We start from the raw sequence: 19960 nt of genomic DNA, 5'->3' as shown, positions 1-19960 counted from the left end.
CAATGAATGCAAGTTTCCTAGTTTCTGAGGCAGCGAAGCAACCCCAAACCATAACATTTCCACCACCATGCTTCATGGCTGGTATGAGGTTCTTTTCCTGAAAAGCCGTCTTTGGTCTGTGCCACACGTTTGATTCGTCTGTCCGGAGCACGTTATTCCAAAAGGCCTGGTCTTTGCCTATAATGTTCATTGGCAAACTGTAGTCTTGCTTTAACATTCTGATAGAAATACATGTTTAACATGCTTGAAACTGGAACAGTCAGGCTGTTCTGATTACTAGTTGTTTTTGATTGTTAAACCCATGTGAATACACTACCATTCAAAAGTTTGGGGTCACTTTGAAATTTCCTTATTTTTGAAAGAAAAGCACTGTTCTTTTCAATGAAGATCACTTTAAACTAATCAGAAATCCACTCTATACATTGCTAATGTGGTAAATGACTATTCTAGCTGCAAATGTCTGGTTTTTGGTGCAATATCTATATAGGTGTATAGAGGCCCATTTCCAGCAACTATCACTTCAGTGTTCTAATGGTACAATGTGTTTGCTCATTGCCTCAGAAGGCTAATGGATGATTAGAAAACCCTTGTACAATCATGTTAGCACAGCTGAAAACAGTTTAGCTCTTTAGAGAAGCTATAAAACTGACCTTCCTTTGAGCAGATTGAGTTTCTGGAGCATCACATTTGTGGGGTCGATTAAATGCTCAAAATGGCCAGAAAAATGTCTTGACTATATTTTCTATTCATTTTACAACTTATGGTGGTAAATAAAAGTGTGACTTTTCATGGAAAACACAAAATTGTCTGGGTGACCCCAAACTTTTGAATGGTAGTGTATATACTCATGTTTGTCCTCCAATAAACTGAGAAACATCTCTGAACAGCTGCATCTGTGTCAGTGATTGCTCCCGGATTGACCCGTGAGGCAGAATCGCTTAAGCAGCAGAGGTCTACATTCCTAAACCATACTGTGTCAATTTGACCTTCTTTGGTACAGAGAGATCAAAACCTAACATTCTTTTTGGACAGCAAAGGCTTTTTCTTGGCACACCTCCCATGCAGGTCAAATTTGCCCAATCTCTTTCTGATTGTAGATGTATGCACTTTCACACCAACAGTTGCAGGAGTTACCTGCAGATCCAGTGGTGAAGTTTTGGGGTTCTTGGAGACTTCTTTTAGCATCAAACGGTCTGCTCTTGGGCTGAATTTGCTGGGGTGGCCACTCCTGGACATATTTGGCAGTTGTTTAAAATCTATACCACTTGTAGATGATTTTCCTTACAGTGGAATGATTTATTTCTAATAATTTAGAGATCTTTTTAAACCTCTTGACAGATTCATAAGCACCCACAACCTTTTTTCTGAGGTCCTTAGAGAGCTCTTTAGATCTTGGCATGATGACACCACACACTTCAATAACAAAGAGCACACCAGACCCTAGACATCAGGTTTAAAGAAGACCGGTTCCACCTGTACCTCTACCTGCAGGAAGTTCTAATCAATGGCACCTACTCTGGAACACCCGAGTCTAATTTTATGGACTTGGAAGTGTGATAAACGTAAGGGTGTACTTACTTCTTCCATGGTGTCCTTAGTTTTTTGTTTTACTGATTTTTTTAAATTTAAAATATGAAAATGGCTACAAAATGTCACGTTCGTGTGCCATTTGTTCAAATATATCACTTTTATTTGATACAGTAGGCATTGTATCAAAAGGGTGAAATGTTTACTTGTTTAAATATGTTGGAAAAAAGTATACAATTTCCATGGACTGCACTTATTTTTTCACATGACTGTGTATATACTAGTGTGTATTTCATGCATCAGGCATCCATCATAGCGGCAAAATATTTAAAGATATTTTTTGGGGGGGCTTTTTTCACCTTTATTATTGGATAGGACAGTGCAGAGACAGGAAATGAGCGGGAGAGAGAGAGACGGGGAGGGACCAGGAAATGACCCCGGGCCGGAACCGAACCCGGGTCGCCGGATCCACGGCACGGCGCCCCATCCACCTGAGCCACGATGCCCCCAGCGGCAAAATATTTGATCATAGATGATGACTGTGGGGTAAATAATAGGGTTGGGTATTGGCACAGATGCCCGATTCAATTTGATTCTAATTCACAAGCTAATAATTTGATTTTAATGCTAAAAGTTAACCGAGAGAGTGACATCTAAAGGGGGTCCTAGTAACTGCTTTTAAATACTAGTCAGAGCTCATCTGTGTAGCTCGCTTGCTATGTTTAATCATGAACCTTTTATGATTGTTATAAAAACAATTAATAGAAGAAACAATATTTTTGCACAGCCCCCAGTAAATAAGATGGCTGCAAGTGGAGTAATTAGTGCATATGTGTACAGTACATGAAAAACAAAGAGCAATCGGGAAGCGCGCGTTATAATTGTGAAGTCCGCGAGGTGTGCCGAGAAAGAGAATCACAGTGCGCAGCACTTGGAGTGAGGGAGGAATACGTGATTAAAGTAAATTGTGGGTAATTGATTGTTGTGTTATGAAGTTATCACCGTTAGTAAGAAGTGTATGCACAGTTAATAGGGGTCCCCTCTCAGTACACTCTGCACAGAGCTCTGTAGCTCTTCTAATGGCAAACATTGTTACATAATTTGCTGCCAAATGAAGTATTACAGTTGTTTGAGCTATGCTATGGTATATGACAGTATATGAAAAATTCATGCTATATGGGAAATTAAAACCAGTATATCGGATGAACCGGTATTCCGCCCAGCACTAAAGCAGAAGTAGTGGATGCAGCACCCATTGGACTGAAAGCCCTCAAATGTAATGCAGCTATATGACACAGAGACTGAATTATGGCAGAGACTTGGCTCAACTATGTCACGATGGTGTATTTGTGTAATATGGTAGTATTAAGAAAATTTTGGAACCTTATCTGCTTGAGCAAAGTGTAAAGATGAGAAGGTGAGTTGGTCAGCTTAAAGAACAAAGCACTGCTGTATCACTCTCTCTAGGTCAAGATAAACGGAGGGCTAATTTTCACTGGTGCCCCTATCAACAGGCTGTAGAATGGCCTTGTGGGTAGGAAACCAGTAAACAAAGTGGAAATACACCAACTTGTTGGTGAAAGATGTTTAATCGAAAAGACAACTCAGTATTTCATTACAAAATACATTTTGGACATTGCTGAAGGCTACAGGGTATTAAGATTAATATGCAAGTTGTTCAGAGTGGAGATTTCCTTCAAAGTAAAAATATCCTAAATTAAAACAGAAGCACATACAGTGTGGAGTAAAGAAAAAGGAGCTCTAATGAAGATGACTTCAGGTCACTTACCCCACTTATTGCCAATAAGTACTGGGCAAGCGGCATGCCTTGTGCTGTAATCTCCCTCTCCACTTGGGAACAAATTATACCAAAACACTGCTGTACCCTATACAGACAAACAAAGATTGATAAAATACTGAAAACTGGAATAATCGGGACAAAGTAAGCCAAGCCCTGTTTCACCAACAGGAACATGTTATACCTTTATTGGCTTTACTGCTGCTCCAACTTCTGGGAAGACTGTGGCACCCCCTGCTGCCACATCACTCATCTACAAAAGAAATATGTGCTTATATTGCAGAGATTGCTTTTTTATATGGTAATTTAAAAAAAAAAACACCCTCATTTCAGTACAAATAGAGGGAAAACAAGTACATAGTACCAGGGATGTGAGTGACAAATTTTAAAAAAAGAGGAAAATTTTTAGGCTCAACAGATGACCCCGAAGGGGTCGTCACGACAACCAAGTTGTCATGGGGAGGGTATGGGAGGGTGTGCCCTCCCATTGGTGGGGGTCTGGGAGGTCTCCCCCACGAAAATTTTTGTAAAAAGGACTTAAAATGGTGACACTTTAAGCACATAAAATGTAAAATTTCTAAATTAGCACATTTCAGTTTAAAAAATGTTTTGGTCAAATTTCATGGTGCTTTAGTGATACATGTTTCAGAACTTTACAAAAAATTTTTGAAAATGAGAAAAAAGTGTCATGTTTCAGGTTTGGGGTGCCGTGTCTGGCCTTAAGTCTGAAAAATTTTACCATTGATACCAAACTACCACCACTACAAATGTCATGTTAGGCCATATGAAAATAATTTCTTGTTTCTCATCTCTATTTTTCCTCAAAATGGGTAGGACGGGCTTATTTTATTTTTATTTTGTTTTATTTTTCTGCTATGTGGGGGATAAAACACGAAAAATTGGAATGGTTGGAGCAGACTCTGGTTTCAGAGGCATGACGCTAAATTACCAGTGTAAAAAAAAAAATGTTTATGGTGTGTCAATTTTTTTTGGTTCGGGCTGTAATGATTATGAGGAACAAGAATATAATTTTATGTGGCCTTACATAACTAGCAATAAAATTTAAACCCTGCCACCAGTTCATAGTACATGTACTTACTCTCTTCAATCAGACCTAACACCTGAAAAATTAATGGCTAAATAAAATTCCACACTTTCTGTGAAGTTTATACTTGCAATATAATTTCAGATTAAACCTAATCATTGTTCAAATGTATCTGTAAATATTAAATGTGCTAGTGATAAATTAGATTGGAATTATCACATTATTTTCAGAGAACTAAAAATTTCATTCAAAAAGTAACAGTGAAGGTAATGTTTTTAATACGTAGGATAAAACATTATTATTATTATTATTATTATTATTATTGATGCCTACCTGGCAATGCATAGTTAGTCTTCTGAATCTCAACTCGACTCCTGTGTTTTTCGCTTTTCACGTGTCCACTGAGAGTCACAAATCCACGCCGTCCGTAGTTCAGTTCACAGCAACACAATTTGCAATGTGCGATTCCTTTCTTGTTGAGTTTTTCAAAAACCAAACTAAAAACACTTCCATCGGGAGCTTTGCGCTCTAACCAGTCCCAACGCCACTTATTTTCAATGCCAGAATCTATTTTCGTGACATCGGACTTCACAGACAATGCCGCCATTTTCATTCATACTCGTACATACCTGCCAACCTTGGAAAAAAATTTTGAGTAGCAACTTATCGTGGCGGTGCAGCGCAGCACGGCGTGAGGTCAGGCACATTTGCTGATCAGTATTGATTGTAATGAGGGAGCATGTGAACAATGTATTACTAAGCACAGAGTTCCCACTCACCACCATATCTAGTTATTCAACATACAAGCAGACTATGAAGAAAACAAGAACTCAATGAAAAGGCATGAATATATTTCCAATGCTTTCACCAAGACATTTGGCACAAGGCAACTGTGCCCCAAAAATATGTCCTTTATACAGACCTTAAACTTAAAGATAAGGGATAAATGTACTGCCTTTGGCATATTGTGTCTTAAATACATTGGGAATTATAAACAACAAAGAATCCCAAATAGCATGCTATGTCCCTTTTGACATTTAGCATTATATTGTATAGATAACAGAAAAACCAAAGGGCTATAGCCTATGTCTTTTAAAACAGACGCCGACAGTCTGCAAAACACACACACACACAATCCTTTTTTCATAAATTTAGTTTTGACCATAAAAGAGATTCTGTTGCTCCTCGCTACACTAAACATCGAAAGTGAATATTCCAGAGTACCTATATAAATATATTTTTTTCAATATTAATATTTAGTAAATGCAAACTGATAACCACACTTACAGAAAAACTTACTGAAAATAAATTATAGGCTACTCTGGCCTATCCAATAACATAGCCTTTATAATATTCACTGACCTGGCCTAATTTGGAAAAAAATAATGGCCTATGTATATAAATGCAAGCATTTCTATGTTAGCAATATTATTACCTGTATTTCCTTGATGGCTAATGTCAAAATCATAATTGCACACTGTGCAAAACGCATGATTAGGCAGTTTAGGGGGCGGAGGCATGGCCATTGATCTTGATACTTCGTTAGGAACTTCTGAGGGGCATAGACTCGCTTCTTTTTAGATTTGCTAACCTCTCTCTGTCAGTATCCTCATCTGACGTCATGTGCATTATTAACTGCAAGGCACGCGCATACACAAAACACACATCATCCACTACACGCACTTACGTGAAAACACTTCGTGCGCTGCTCATTGAATCTCACATGCACGAGTAGCCTAGTTCAGAAGATTTTAACGCGTCTATCGGTCGACTGGATGGAAACGTCAGTAGGCTACTACAGTACATTTTCACTTTAGGCTATGCAATATTTTTTGGATTGAGAAGCCTGGGTCAAATATCAAAACAAGCTGGAACAAATATTTCCTTCAGATAAGGCGGAACACTGTGCTTTGAACTCTGACGTTAGAACGGTTGTCCTTGCTTTATTCACAATACCCTTGCCCTGCCCATTTACCTTCAAAACGGTGTTTAGCACCGTCCTCCCTTGTAAAACCAGTCACAGTATGAAGATCGACCGAGAGGGATGAAAATCAATGTCGTTACTTTCGTTTTGACGGCTCCTCGGCTCTCCGCTTCGCCTCATAGCCTAGGCCTATTTGAAGAGTTTAAAACTAGCGCTGTGATTGGTCGAAGTCTTCTTTTCTCTACAGGTTGCTGGTCAATGCGGTTACACCCATAGACGAGTTGCCTAGTGCGCGAATGCACAGACAGTTGAACCGGAATATTAAAGATCTTTCTAGAGGTCTGCGCTGGACAGAATTTTCAGTCCCGCTCCCGCAAAGAATTATGATTTTCAGTCCCGCTCCCACCTGCCATATTTTGTCCCGCTCCCAAATCCCGCATGATGCGGACGTTCGCGTTATTTCTCACGAAAGTTCTTGTCATTGGCTTGGGGAATTAAACATGCTGAGCTTAGCTGAGCTCCCCACTGACCGATCCTTCACCTAGCGCACGGAGCGAGGGTGCGCGTTACCAGGCGCCATGCGCAGCTGAGGCTTTACAGAGATACCCAACACACCTACCAACATCTACAGTGGATATTAAGAATATTGTACATAGCTTATATGTCACTCCTCACATTTACACTCTAGGAAATACAAGTAGGCCTATAAGAAATTAATATAATTTAAAGACACAGCGTGATGGTGGCCCGCCCCCTACTTTGAGTGGATTTGAGCATAAATATCTACAGCTCACGTTCAGGGGTGCGTTTCCCAAACAACCAACCAAGTTAGCATTAAACCAATATGGTACGATGCAAGTTTGAACTAACTAACATCCAAAAAACGACTGTTTCCCAAAGCTGTAGTACCAACTTGGTCTGAACCAAGTTGATTTGAACCAACACAGTTCAAACCACGATGTTTTCAGATGTGTTCGGATGGTCTCGTTTATTGTCGGAATTCAGAGAAACAACCCGAAGTTGGCTGACAGTGCGAGCGGCATTTCACCATTAAATGACCGTTAAGCCAAATTTGGTGCGTCCATAATCTTCCCCTGATGCTTGCAACTTGGTGTAGATGTTCATTTAGACTAATATAAAATTGCAATACCCCTCATTTGGAAATCACGTGTAAACAAAAGGCATCTCCATAAATTAAAGCATCATATACTAGTTTTGGCTATAAGGCTATTTGCCCTGATTAAAAATAGCTAAGCAAACTGCTGTGAGATGGCACAGATAACGTTATGTAGATCTACATGTTGTGTATTTATAGGTGGCATTGTTAGGTTTATTGTAAGTTTATTGTTTAGACTCTGACATTCTGCTGACACATTCCAAGTTGAGCGCTGCATGCGCTCATGATTGACAGCTCTCACTTTGATTGACAGCTCTCACTTTGCGCACTCGCACTCCCACTTTCTTTTTAAAGCAGCACTTCTGAAGCACTGTGAGCTTCACTAGAGGAGCTCTGCTCTTCTGCCACGATCGGAGATCTCAAACACGGAAGAGCGGAAAGGAATCGGAAACGTACGCGAGATTAGACCACATCCGCAAATTTAGGCATCTTAAAATGTTTTTATTAATGCCAAATAAAATATCCAGCACAAATTATATATGATAGACATAAATTAATAATTTATAAATTTTATTTTAAACACGTTTTTAGTTAGCGGGACTGCAGCTTATCACCTCCCCCTCCCGCCCGAAATGAGCTTTCAAAATTTGCCCCGCGCCGCACTGCTTTGCGTTGGGTCCCGCGGGAGTGCAGGGCTCTACTTTGAACTCAAAGCCATCAATGGCTTTTTGCGTATTTTGAAGTGTTAAATCGTAGCAGCGTAGTTTGATGTCTAAATGCGTATCTGCTACGCAAAATGCGTAAAGGTTGGCAGGTCTGCTCGTAGCAGTGCATGTACAATAGCGACTCCTCTCCACACAGCGATAATGATCAGATCGCTGTAAGGAGCTTTCGTCACTTCCGCTTAGTAAAATCCGGAAAAGTTTCGCGCCAGACTTTACCGAATATATATATATATTTTAAATTTTAGAAAACGCGGAAAACGATTTTTTTACGCGGAAAGGCAATTTGAAAAACGCGGATTTCCGCGGAAACGCGGAGATTTCACATCCGTGAGTACAATTGTCTTAAAATCACTTACATAGAAGAGCCAGGTGGCAATGCGGTTCCCTGTACCCAGCTCCTTAAAGGCATCTGGCTCGTCTTTCTATCAGAGATCATAAACAATAGTATAAAGCAGGAAACAAAACAGTGCTGACCGTTTCAGTTGTATGTGAACTCAAAGCAGAAGTTCAAAATAGTTCAAAACAGCTTTCAACAGAGGTGTTCTACACCAGGGCGTTACTTCAGTGAACTACTTTATTTGTATTTAATAATAATAAAAATTATATAATATTATATAAAAATATTTTAATTAATAAGTGTGGGGTTCTTTTTGGTGTACAAAGTAATGACGAGTGCAGAACAGAAGTGAAGGAGAGTGCAAGCAATTTGGAATGGATGGAGGAGAGTGTCAGGAGTGATCTGTGTGAAGGTTGCCAGCAAGAGTGAAAGGGAACATGAACAAGATCAGCTATGTTGTATGGTTTGGAGACAGGGGCACTGGCAAAAAGACAGGAGAGTGAGCTGGAGGTAGTGGAGCTGAAGATGCTGAGATTTTCACCGGGAGTGACAAAGTTGGGCAGGATTAGAAACGAGGATATTAGAGGGACAGCACATGTAGGATGGCTTGGAGACAAAGTGAGAGAGGCAAGAGTGAGATGGACACGTACAGAGGAGAGATCCAGGGCATATGGGAAAAAGAATGCTGGAGGTAGAGTTGCCAGGTAGAAAGAAAAGAGGAAGACCAAAGATAAGATTTATGGATGTGGTGAAGGAGGACATGAAGGTTGGTGGGACAAAAGATTTGGAGGACAGGAGGAGATGGAGGGACGTTATCTGTTGTGGCGACCCCTAACGGGAACAGCCGAAAGATGATTTATTTTAGGTGTAAAAACATCCCAGTAAGCCTACATCATCTCATCTCATTATCTCTAGCCGCTTTATCCTGTTCTGCAGGGTCGCAGGCAAGCTGGAGCTTATCCCAGCTGACTACGGGCGAAAGGCAGGGTACACCCTGGACAAGTTGCCAGGTCAGCCTACATCATGTCAATACTAATGTGTGTTTAAAAAAAAGAAAAAAAAAAGAAGTTGCTGAATAAATAGGCACAGATTAATATAGTATTAAATTTCTGACATCTCTATAAACCATCTCATCTCATCTCATTATCTCTAGCCGCTTTATCCTGTTCTGCAGGGTCGCAGGCAAGCTGGAGCCTATCCCAGCTGACTACGGGCGAAAGGCGGGCTACACCCTGGACAAGTCGCCAGGTCAGCCTACATCATGTCAATACTAATGTGTGTTTAAAAAAAAAAAAAGAAGTTGTTGCTGAATAAATAAGCACAGATTAATATAGTATTAAATTTCTGACATCTCTATAAGCCAATATTCTTAAATTATGGAGCACAGAAAAAAAAAAAAAAGTCTAACGCCTGAAGGTGAAATGGATTGTACTTATTACAAATCTCATTCTGCAAATTATGAATTTTGTGAACTTAAACATTAAGGCCCTTAATCTTTTGATGTTTTGTTGATACAAGTTGATGTGCAGATCAGGGGAGAATACAGATCAACCCTGAAATCAGTCCATGGGAGACTGACATGCATTTCACCCATTTTGCTGAGCCAGGCAAACAGGTAAATGGCTGTTGAGAGCTGTTAAAAAGTAAAATGACAATGCTTTTTACCCGTCCAAAGTCAAAGTGCGGCTCATACTGTCCTCCTACACCATAATTAGCCACCTAAGAGGCAGAGAGAGAGAGAGAGAGAGAGAGAGAGAGACACAGATTATGCATAACACATAGTATAATGTACTTAAATAATATTGGCTGGCTTTGAGTGGTATATCAGATATATTCCATTCAGCTAGCGTGATACTAAAGTTGAAGACGAGTTCAGTATCATGCTAGCTGAATGGAATATATCTGAAATACCATGAAAAAAGCCAGCCAATATTATTATTAAGACATACACAATTTTTTCCAGTTTCTCGATGTCTGTTGGGATGTTTTTCTCTTGTAAATATGCGTCAAGAATATTTAATGAAATTTTGGTAGCCTTTCAAGTGTTCAACACCTCTTTCTCTTTCCCGGCGAACAAAGAAATGCTTCCACGCATGTGCAGCAGAAAACTCTCTCATTGGATATTCACATCAGCTCCGACATGTGACATCATGTTGTCTTGACAACCATGCAATATCGTAAACCATATTCAACGCTCATTCTCCATTGGGTAGAGTGACATAATACATGTAGGATAAGCGATATGCTAATAATATTGCACGCTATCAAACCAAATGAATGAAACCTGCTAGAATGGAATAGAATACATGTTTTTATTCGATCAAAAAAGTGTCCTGTATATATATAATATAAAATGGTGTACAGTGGATTTGTATGGGGCTATTATTGTAGCAAACTTATTTACACATGTATGTGGAGAGTTGTATGACTCTCAATGTGTGTTTTCTCAGATCTATAAATGTGTATTTTAAAAAAAATCATCTATAAATGTGTGATGAGATTTGTACACGTGTAGACGAATCTGTAAATGTGTACTGAGATACTAATGGTTGAAAAGTCAAAGTATTTTGTTCCAAGAGCTGGAAAAACAGCAGCTCCAAAAGCTGGAAGTCATCAGTTACAACTCAAGTTGGCCCTTCAATTGCCTGTCATTTTACACATGGCATATCTGCAAGTGTGTGTGGAAATTTGTCTGTATGGACAAGGTTTTGTTGACCCTGACCTGAGGTATGGCAAGCAGAACAGCCATTTTTCATCACTTTCCACATACATTTTGTTAATGAAAACAGCATAAAAGGTGGCGCTCAAAATGTCAAAACACTGCTTTTTACGCTGCAGTGAAGCTATCTGCAGTTTAGAATTTCACTGTCAAGCTATCCATGCTTAAGTTTTTCAACGCGTGTCCATACACGGATGTACAGTAAAGGATCATGAAGCCCTCAGAACCAGAAAGAAAAGGATTTGACAGCATTTGACAGATTCCCCTGAATAAACTGTAATAAATGTGCCATTAGATTAAATGTAAAAACATGATGTATGTACTCTGTTTAAAAGGAGAAAATGTAGAGAGTTATGTGGATTTCAACATCAATTTCTTCTTCGTCTTCTTCTTTTGGCTGCTCCCGATTAGGGGTCGCCACAGCAGATCTTTCGTCTCCATTGCTCCCTGTCTTCCGCATCCTTCTCTACCACACCTGCCACTTTCATGTCCTCTCTCACCACATCCATGTATCTCCTCTTTGGCCTTCCTTGTTTTCATTTGCCTGGCAGCTCCATCCTCAACATCCTCCTTTCCACATGCTCTGCATCTCTTCTCAGGATGTGCCCATACCATCTCAGTCTCATCTCTCTTAGCTTAATTCCCAAGCTCTCCACATGTGCTGTCCCTCTGATGTACTCGTTCCTTATCCTGTCCAACCTTGTCACTCCCATCGCAAACCTTAACATCCTCAACTCCGCCACCTCCAACTTTGCCTCCTGTCTCTTGGCCAAATAAATAAGCTATATTTTACAAAGGTACAATATGAAAGAGCATGAGATGAATTATTAGCATAGCCATTTTTGGCAAATTAATAAATTAATTCTGAATCATGTGGCATTTCAGTGGCTTTATATGCAAACAGGCTGGGTTTGGGAAACGGTTTCTCTGAAGCTTTTTCAAGTGAATAATTCTCTCATATATACATGAAGAAGAATCTGCATCATCACTGGTGCCAACTGGGGGAGAATTTTACTGTACCACTGTAAGACAAATTCATACTAAATCCCTTTGTATTTAATGGATTTATATGGCCAAATACATAGGCTACATTTCAGTAGTTATTTCTCAGAGTTGTCCCATAATGCATGAATAACTCTGCAGTCACGTGAAAGAGCATCTTCCCGAGTTTCATCAGTGCAATTTTGGGTCAATTTTACTGTACCATACTGCAATTAGAATCATTTGACTCCTGATCCTACAGTGCAAGTCTATATAAGTAAAAAATCCCATGGTGTTATGACCCACTGAACCAGGGATAGGCATTTTAAGTCCTTGAGCGCCAGGATCTAGCAGATGTCACATTCTGATATAAAATTTAAAATCTCCTGGATAGCAATAATACAGGACTGGAGCTGCCTATCCCTGTAGTGAATATTAACATAGAAAATCACATCTAGTCCACCTGTAAAAAACATTGTAAGGGCCATTTCTTTCCATTTCTGGGTTGGGGCAGGGCTACACGTGCCCCACCTCATTTTGCAGGATGCAGGCTGGACTTTCTTGCTCTTGGAGAAAAATACTTAAACTTTTCAGCCATTAATATACACATTTATAGATTTGTCTACACATTCACAGATTTGTGCATGCAAGAATTAAAGATTCTTTTACACATTTACAAATCTGATTATGCGCACACGGCTTCAGACAGTTATACAACTCCACACATATTTGCAAATAATTTTGCCACAATAACAGCCCCATAGGTGTGGAAATTATTCAAACCCCTCTTCAATTCAGTTCTACTGGCATAGCGTGAACAGTAGAGATCACAAAGCAGCTCTACAGAAATACATTAATTCCAGATATGAGTTTTAAACATACGTAATTATAAATTTACCCCTTTTATACATATTCAATTTTGGCACTTTGCATTATACCTTAAATTTAAAGTGGATTAAGTGAATCAATCAATCTACAGTGGTGCTTGAAAGTTTGTGAACCCCTTAGAATTTTCTATATTTCTGCATAAATATGACCTAAAACAACATCAGATTTTCACACAAGTCCTAAAAGTCTTCAGAAAGAACTGAATATTTTCTGAATTGACTATATATTTTAAAGAGAGAGCAGGCCTTAAGCAGTAATTTTGACAGCATCAGATACAATATTTGTCTTATCCATTCTGCAAATCTTCAAAATCTCACACAAAGATACACACACCTGTAGCTCCTCTGCTGTTCTGACATCCAAACCTGTAATATCCTGAATTCTCTGATTAATGCGGTCCACCACTGGGTGCTCATAGGCTGCTAGCCAGGCGCTGCAAGCAGAAAACAATGTCAGCTTTTCTGTGATCAGCATGAAAACAGTCTAAGAGAGTCACAATCATTGTTGGAAAATGGTCAAGAATTAGTGGTGATTTGAGTTAGTACAAAAGACAGCATGCAGTGTAGTTACTAAGATTTAGGTTTTATTGGTCATATGTAGGGAGTTCAGTAAAGAAAAAACAGCAGAGTCAAATGTACTATAGTCATAATGTGTTTTTGATGTGTAGGGGGCTCGCTAACTCACTGATCTAAAGATACGGATTCTCTACACACTGGAAATTACAATCCCAAATGAGAAAAAGTTGGGACTGTATGGAAAATGCAAAATAAATAAATAAACAAATAAATAAAAATCATTGTATTTCATTGCAGACAGTATGGGCCCAAGATATTTCATATTTTATCTGGTCAACTTCATTTGTTAATAATACACCCATTCCTGCACTTCAGGAATGAAAAGTTGGGACAGGGGCAATTTAGCACAAGTAATGAGTTAAAACAATTAAATGATGACATGATTTGAATCTGGTGATGTCAACAAGTGATTGTAATCATGATTTTTACTACAAAAATCAGTATCCAGGAAAGGCCTAGCCTTTGCAGAGCAAAGATGGCTGAGGATCTCTAGTTTCTCAACAAATGCAGGAGAAAATTATTGAAATGTTTAAAAATAATGTGCCTCAAAGAAAGATATGAAGGGATTCAGATATTTCACCCTCAACAGTGCATATCATTAAACGGTTCAAGGAATCTGGAAGAATTTGGGTGCATAAAGGGCAAGGGCTCAAGCCTAAGCTGAACACCTGTGATCTCTTATCACTCAGATGGTACTGCATCAAGAACCGTCATTCATCTGTAGCTGATATAACCACATGGGTTCAGGATTACTTTGGCAAACCTTTGTCAAGCACTACAATATGGAGTTACATCCACAAATGCCAGTTAAAACTTTACTGTGCAAAAAGGAAACCCTACGTTAACTGTGTCCAGAAGCACTGACGATTTCTCTGGGCTCAGAGACATCTGGGATGGACCATCACATAATCAAAATGTGTACTGTGGTCAAATGACTCGATATTCCAGGTCTTTTTTTGTCAGAAAAAGACACAAAGTTTTCCAGACAAAAGACAGAAATGACCACCAAAGTCCAAAAGTCAGGGTCTGTCATGGTGTGTGGTTGTCTCAGGGGCCTTGGCAAAGGTAACTTATATTTCTGTGATGGCAGCATTAACGCAGAAAAGTACATTGAGAGTTTGAAGCAACATATGCTGCCTTCAAGACATCTTTTCCAGGGATATTTCAACAAGACACTGCAAAACCACATTCCACACACATTACAAAGGCATAGCTATGGAAGAAGAGAGTGCCTGTCCCCTGTACACAACAGAGAATTCTGGGGGAGGGGGGGACAACCACACACACACACACTTGCAAAAGTATTCATCCCCCTTAGTGCTTGTCCTATTTTGTCACATTACAAGCTAGAATTTAAATGGATTTGGGGGGGGGGGGGGGGGGGGGGGGTTAGCACCATTTGATTTACACAACATGCCTACCACCTTAAAGGTGAAAATTGTTGTTTTATTGAGACAAACCATAGATGGGGAAAAAAAAAAATCTGGAGTATGCATAGGTATTCATCCCCTTTCAGATGAAACCCCTAAATAAGAGCTGGCCCAACCAATTCACTTCATAAGTCACATAATTAGTTGATTAAAGATCCACCTGTGTGCAATCAAAGTGTCACATGATCAGTCACATGATGTCTGTATAAAATCAACCTGTTTTGGAAGGACCATGACTCTGCAACACTACTAAGCAAGTAACATGAAAACCAAAGAGCACTCCAAACAGGTCAGAGACAAGTTGCGAAGTGTGGATCAGGGTCGGGGTTTAAAAATATCCCAAACTTTGAATATCCCACAGCGCACCATTAAATCCATTATAGCAAAATAGAAAGAATATGGCACCACTACAAACCTGCCAAAAGAAGGCCATCCACCAAAACTCACAGACCAGGCAAGGAGGGCATTAATCAGAGATACAACAAAGATAACACTGAAAGAGCTTCAAAGAGCCATAGCGGAGACGGGCATATCTGTCCAAAGGACCACTTCAAGCTGTAGACTCCACAGAGCAGGACTTTATGGAAGAGTGGCCAGAAAAAAAGTCATTGCTTAAGAAAACATGTTTGGGGTTTTCCCAACAGCATGCGGCAGACTCCCCAAACACATTTCTCTGGCCAAATAAGACTAAAATTGAACTTTTTGGCCATCATGGGAAATGCCATGTGTGACACAAGCCTGAGAACACCTGTGAGACACCCTGAGAACACCATTCTTACAGTGAAGCATGTGGTGGCAGCATCATGCTGTAGGGATATTTTTCATCTGCAGGGACAGGAAAGCTGGTCAGGACTGAAGGAAAGATGGATGGCAATAAATACAGAGCAATACAGGAGGAAAACCTGTTTGAGTCAGCCAGAGGTTTGAGAGTGAGATGACAGTTCACGTTCCAGCAGGACAATGACCCTAAGCATACTGCTAAAGCTATACTGGAGTGGTATAAATGGAAACATTTAAATGTCTTGGAATGGCCTAATCAAAGCCCAGACCTCAATCCAACTGAGAATATGTGGCATCACTTGAAGATTGCTGTACACCAACACAACCCATCTAACTTGAAGGAACTGGAGCCATTTTGCCTTGAGGAATGGGCAAAAATCCCAGTGGCTAGATGTGCTAAGCTAATAGAGACGTACCCCAAGAGACTTGAAGCTGTAATTGCCGCAAAAGGTGGCTCTACAAAATATTGACTTTTTTTGGGGGGGGACATCCCCCCCCCCAAAAAAAAAGTCAATATTTAAAATACCTATGCACATACCAAACTTCTGTTTTTTCATCTTAATTATTGTTTGTCACAATAAAACAATTTTCATCTTTCAAGTTGTAGGTACAGTATGTTGTGTAAATCAAATGATGCTAACTTCCTAAGAATCCATTTTAATTCCAGCTTGTAATGTGACAAAACAGGACAAACATCACAGGGGATGAAGACTTTAGCAAGACATATATATGATATGATAATTACCCTGTACTGTTCCACACCTTAAGACCTGTTTGCAGGAAGAACGTGAAAAAGTAACACCTGAAATGCTTCATTACTTAGAGTACTTTAATTTAAAAAAAAAAGTGCTTACTAAATTCATGAGGTAAAACAAACTAATGTGCTGTGTATTGTTTTAAGCGCAGTACAGGTCAAAGATGATTTAAAAATCATTGTTCCAACATACCATCCCAATTTTTTATGATTTGGATTGTACACCACTAAATTCTGACTGTCCAGAACCCCTGAATATATTGCATGTTAATGAAGCTTGAATTACTACATTTATTAAATTTATCTGTATTGGACCAGATGATAATGAAATTTAAAAAAAAAAAAAAAAAAAAAAAAAATATATATATATATATATATATATATATATATATATATATATATATATATACACACACACACACACACATACACACACTACCGTTCAAAAGTTTGGGGTCACCCAGACAATTTTGTGTTTTCCATGAAAAGTCACACTTTTATTTACCACCATAAGTTGTAAAATGAATAGAAAAATATAGTTAAGACATTTTTCTGGCCATTTTGAGCATTTAATCGACCCCACAAATGTGATGCTCCAGAAACTCAATCTGCTCAAAGGAAGGTCAGTTTTATAGCTTCTCTAAAGAGCTAAACTGTTTTCAGCTGTGCTAACATGATTGTACAAGGGTTTTCTAATCATCCATTAGCCTTCTGAGGCAATGAGCAAACACATTGTACCATTAGAACACTGGAGTGATAGTTGCTGGAAATGGGCCTCTATACACCTATGTAGATATTGCACCAAAAACCAGACATCTGCAGCTAGAATAGTCATTTACCACATTAGCAATGTATAGAGTGTATTTCTGATTAGTTTAAAGTGATCTTCATTGAAAAGAACAGTGCTTTTCTTTCAAAAATAAGGAAATTTCAAAGTGACCCCAAACTTTTGAACAGTAGTGTATACACACACACACACACACACACATACACCAGGGCTTTACATTATCTTTTTTGCTCACCGGCCACTGTGGCTAGTGGTTTTCCCGAGTCACTAGCCATTCAGCCTTTTCACTAGCCACAATTTTGTTGCCAGGAAATCGCAGTTTTTTCTTCACCATGATACATTAAAGTTCGGAAGATCTAGATTTAATTACGAATGGCAGTGTATAATGTACTTCTACAGTAGCACTCAAGTATTCAGTGCTGTTAAGGTAGCTCCCTATATGAAAACATGCAACCAATTCAGACAAAAATATAAAAAAGAGTATTCTGTTTATTGAACTCAAATTCAAGCCCCTTACAATATGAAATATTGTATAATATGAAAAAACATTCAGTACAACTGAACTGATTCTAATATTAAAAGTCCAATTCAAAACATTTATCACTGAAAAACATTTGATGTTTTGATATGCAAGTATTATGTATTATCTATTAATAGTGTGTGTGTGTGTGTGTGTGTGTGTGTGTGTGTGTGTGTGTGTGTGTGTGTGTGTGTGTGTACATGTGTAGAGAGAGACATTAAATGTCCTCATTACATTCATCATCAGATGAGTCTGAATGGTCCATGAAAAATGGTCTTCGTGAACTGAGGCTTCCAGCAGGCCATAAGTTGATAGCTTGGTCAAGATCAACTTCTTTACAATCGCGTGAATGTTTCTAAACAGCAGCTCCATCCTCTCCAGCTCAGCCGACTTCATGACAGCCAGGGACTGAAAGCAATGCTGTCCTGTAGTGAACTAGCCGTCTTTGCTGATTTTAATGTTATACTACCGATGTGTGCATTTGACTTTTTGTGGTCCTTTATAGTTTCGAGTTTAAAATTACTGGTGCCTGTCTTTGCCATACTTTCTACAGTCTTCGCAGTACATGGTATTTTCGGTTTTGCTATGAACTAGCCAATCTCGCCTGAACTTCCATTTGTCATTGAACTGTCTTATCTCCCTATTAGCGTCTTGTTCATCTTCATGGCCGCAGCCAGCTCTGAGGCCCCCGCGGTCTGGACCTCGGTCATTTTTAAGAGCTGAAAATACATTTGTACGCTAAATATTCAACTGGATAAAAAAATAAAGAATAACATTAAAATGTCTCCGTAAAAAGTGCATTGTTAATTATGTTAAATGCTGATTCTGTCTTCTGTGTGCTTGGTGTGTGCAGCTCTGAGACCAAGAACACAAAAGCGAATGAGCGCGCGACTCGGCGGAGGAACGCAGAGCGGAAGACACAGGGTTTCCATGGTAACCATCAGCGCGCTTTCATGAAGCTGTTAAATTTACATTTTCGAAGCAGCACAGTTGTAGCCTGTCTTGTTTGTGATTTTAAAAATAAATCATTCGATAAGCCAAAGCAATAGAGTGGAAAGTTTCAACTTATGTTTGCCTTGGATAACTCTGCGTAAAACATGGTGGCGTACACTGATTTTTTCCCAGAATTTTTTTGTGTGTAGGTGTAACGGATGCCAGATTGTTAATGTATCTTAGTTCCATAGGTTACATGGTTAGGGTATCTTTTGTCCTCATTGCTTGGGCCAGATCAAACCATTAAACAAGCTTAAATTATTCTTACTCTTGCCACGTACAAAAAAAAAAAGGGGAAAATGGGGGTTGTGGAATTTACAAAAATGAAATTAATATACATGACATGATTTCTTTATGCTACCTCTCTGAACATATATAAATCATGTAGAACTGATTGATTTTTGAGGAATGTCAAATCTATGAATTTCAGTCATGTTGGGAGAAAAGAAAAAAGTTATGTTTTGCTCAGTAACTCCACCCATTTTGAAGACGTCAGCAGCGGGTGCGGGTGCACGAGCTGCGCAAGGCCAGACATTTTCAAGTTCAGTCCACCATAGAGTATTAACTTTAATCCAGCAGGGAAGATATACAAAACCAAGGAAAAAAACATTTGGCTTCAACAAGCTAGTTATAAATGCTGAGCATGCAAATCAGTCACGTTAATTTAACATGGGATAATTAAATACAGCTAACATAAAAAAAATCCTCCATCTTAGCAAATAAAACATGTTTGACAAAAAATATCTTTGTGTTAACATGAATAAATCATGTTTGTTAAACATGACAAAGGTTGGTAGATTGAACATGACTAAATTTGGTCAAGTGAACATGATTTTAATGTGTGCAACCGATGTACATGATTTTTTCCTTTTAAATCCACAGCCTATTTTTTTCAGTGTACATTTTTTTTTCCAAAATGGATGATATTCAGTTCAAACACCATTAAAAGTAATTTCAGGAATAGATCTCTTGTGTGGCGTGTAATTCACCCCTCTCACTTAAATATGGCAAATTTTTTTCCGGCGCGCGCTTTGCGCATCACGGACCTCGGTGATTTTAA

General features: G+C 39.0%; 1 protein-coding gene across 3 annotated transcripts in view; it reads right to left on the bottom strand.

Moving 5' to 3' along the window:
• Positions 1-19960, bottom strand: part of p4ha1a (prolyl 4-hydroxylase, alpha polypeptide I a) — a 111993-nt gene that overhangs the window by 2321 nt on the left and 89712 nt on the right. For all 3 annotated transcript variants that reach the window (XM_060939480.1, XM_060939481.1, XM_060939479.1), the window contains 5 exons: positions 13395-13494; positions 10139-10192; positions 8493-8558; positions 3510-3578; positions 3317-3413 (listed from right to left, as the gene is read on the bottom strand). In XM_060939480.1, the coding sequence (XP_060795463.1) occupies positions 3317-3413; positions 3510-3578; positions 8493-8558; positions 10139-10192; positions 13395-13494 (386 nt within the window). The remainder of the gene's footprint in view (positions 1-3316; positions 3414-3509; positions 3579-8492; positions 8559-10138; positions 10193-13394; positions 13495-19960) is intronic.

This window comes from Neoarius graeffei, chromosome 14 (genome assembly GCF_027579695.1).
Source record: "Neoarius graeffei isolate fNeoGra1 chromosome 14, fNeoGra1.pri, whole genome shotgun sequence".
Classification (NCBI taxonomy): domain Eukaryota; kingdom Metazoa; phylum Chordata; class Actinopteri; order Siluriformes; family Ariidae; genus Neoarius; species Neoarius graeffei.
This window is presented reverse-complemented; position numbering and strand designations above follow the sequence as displayed.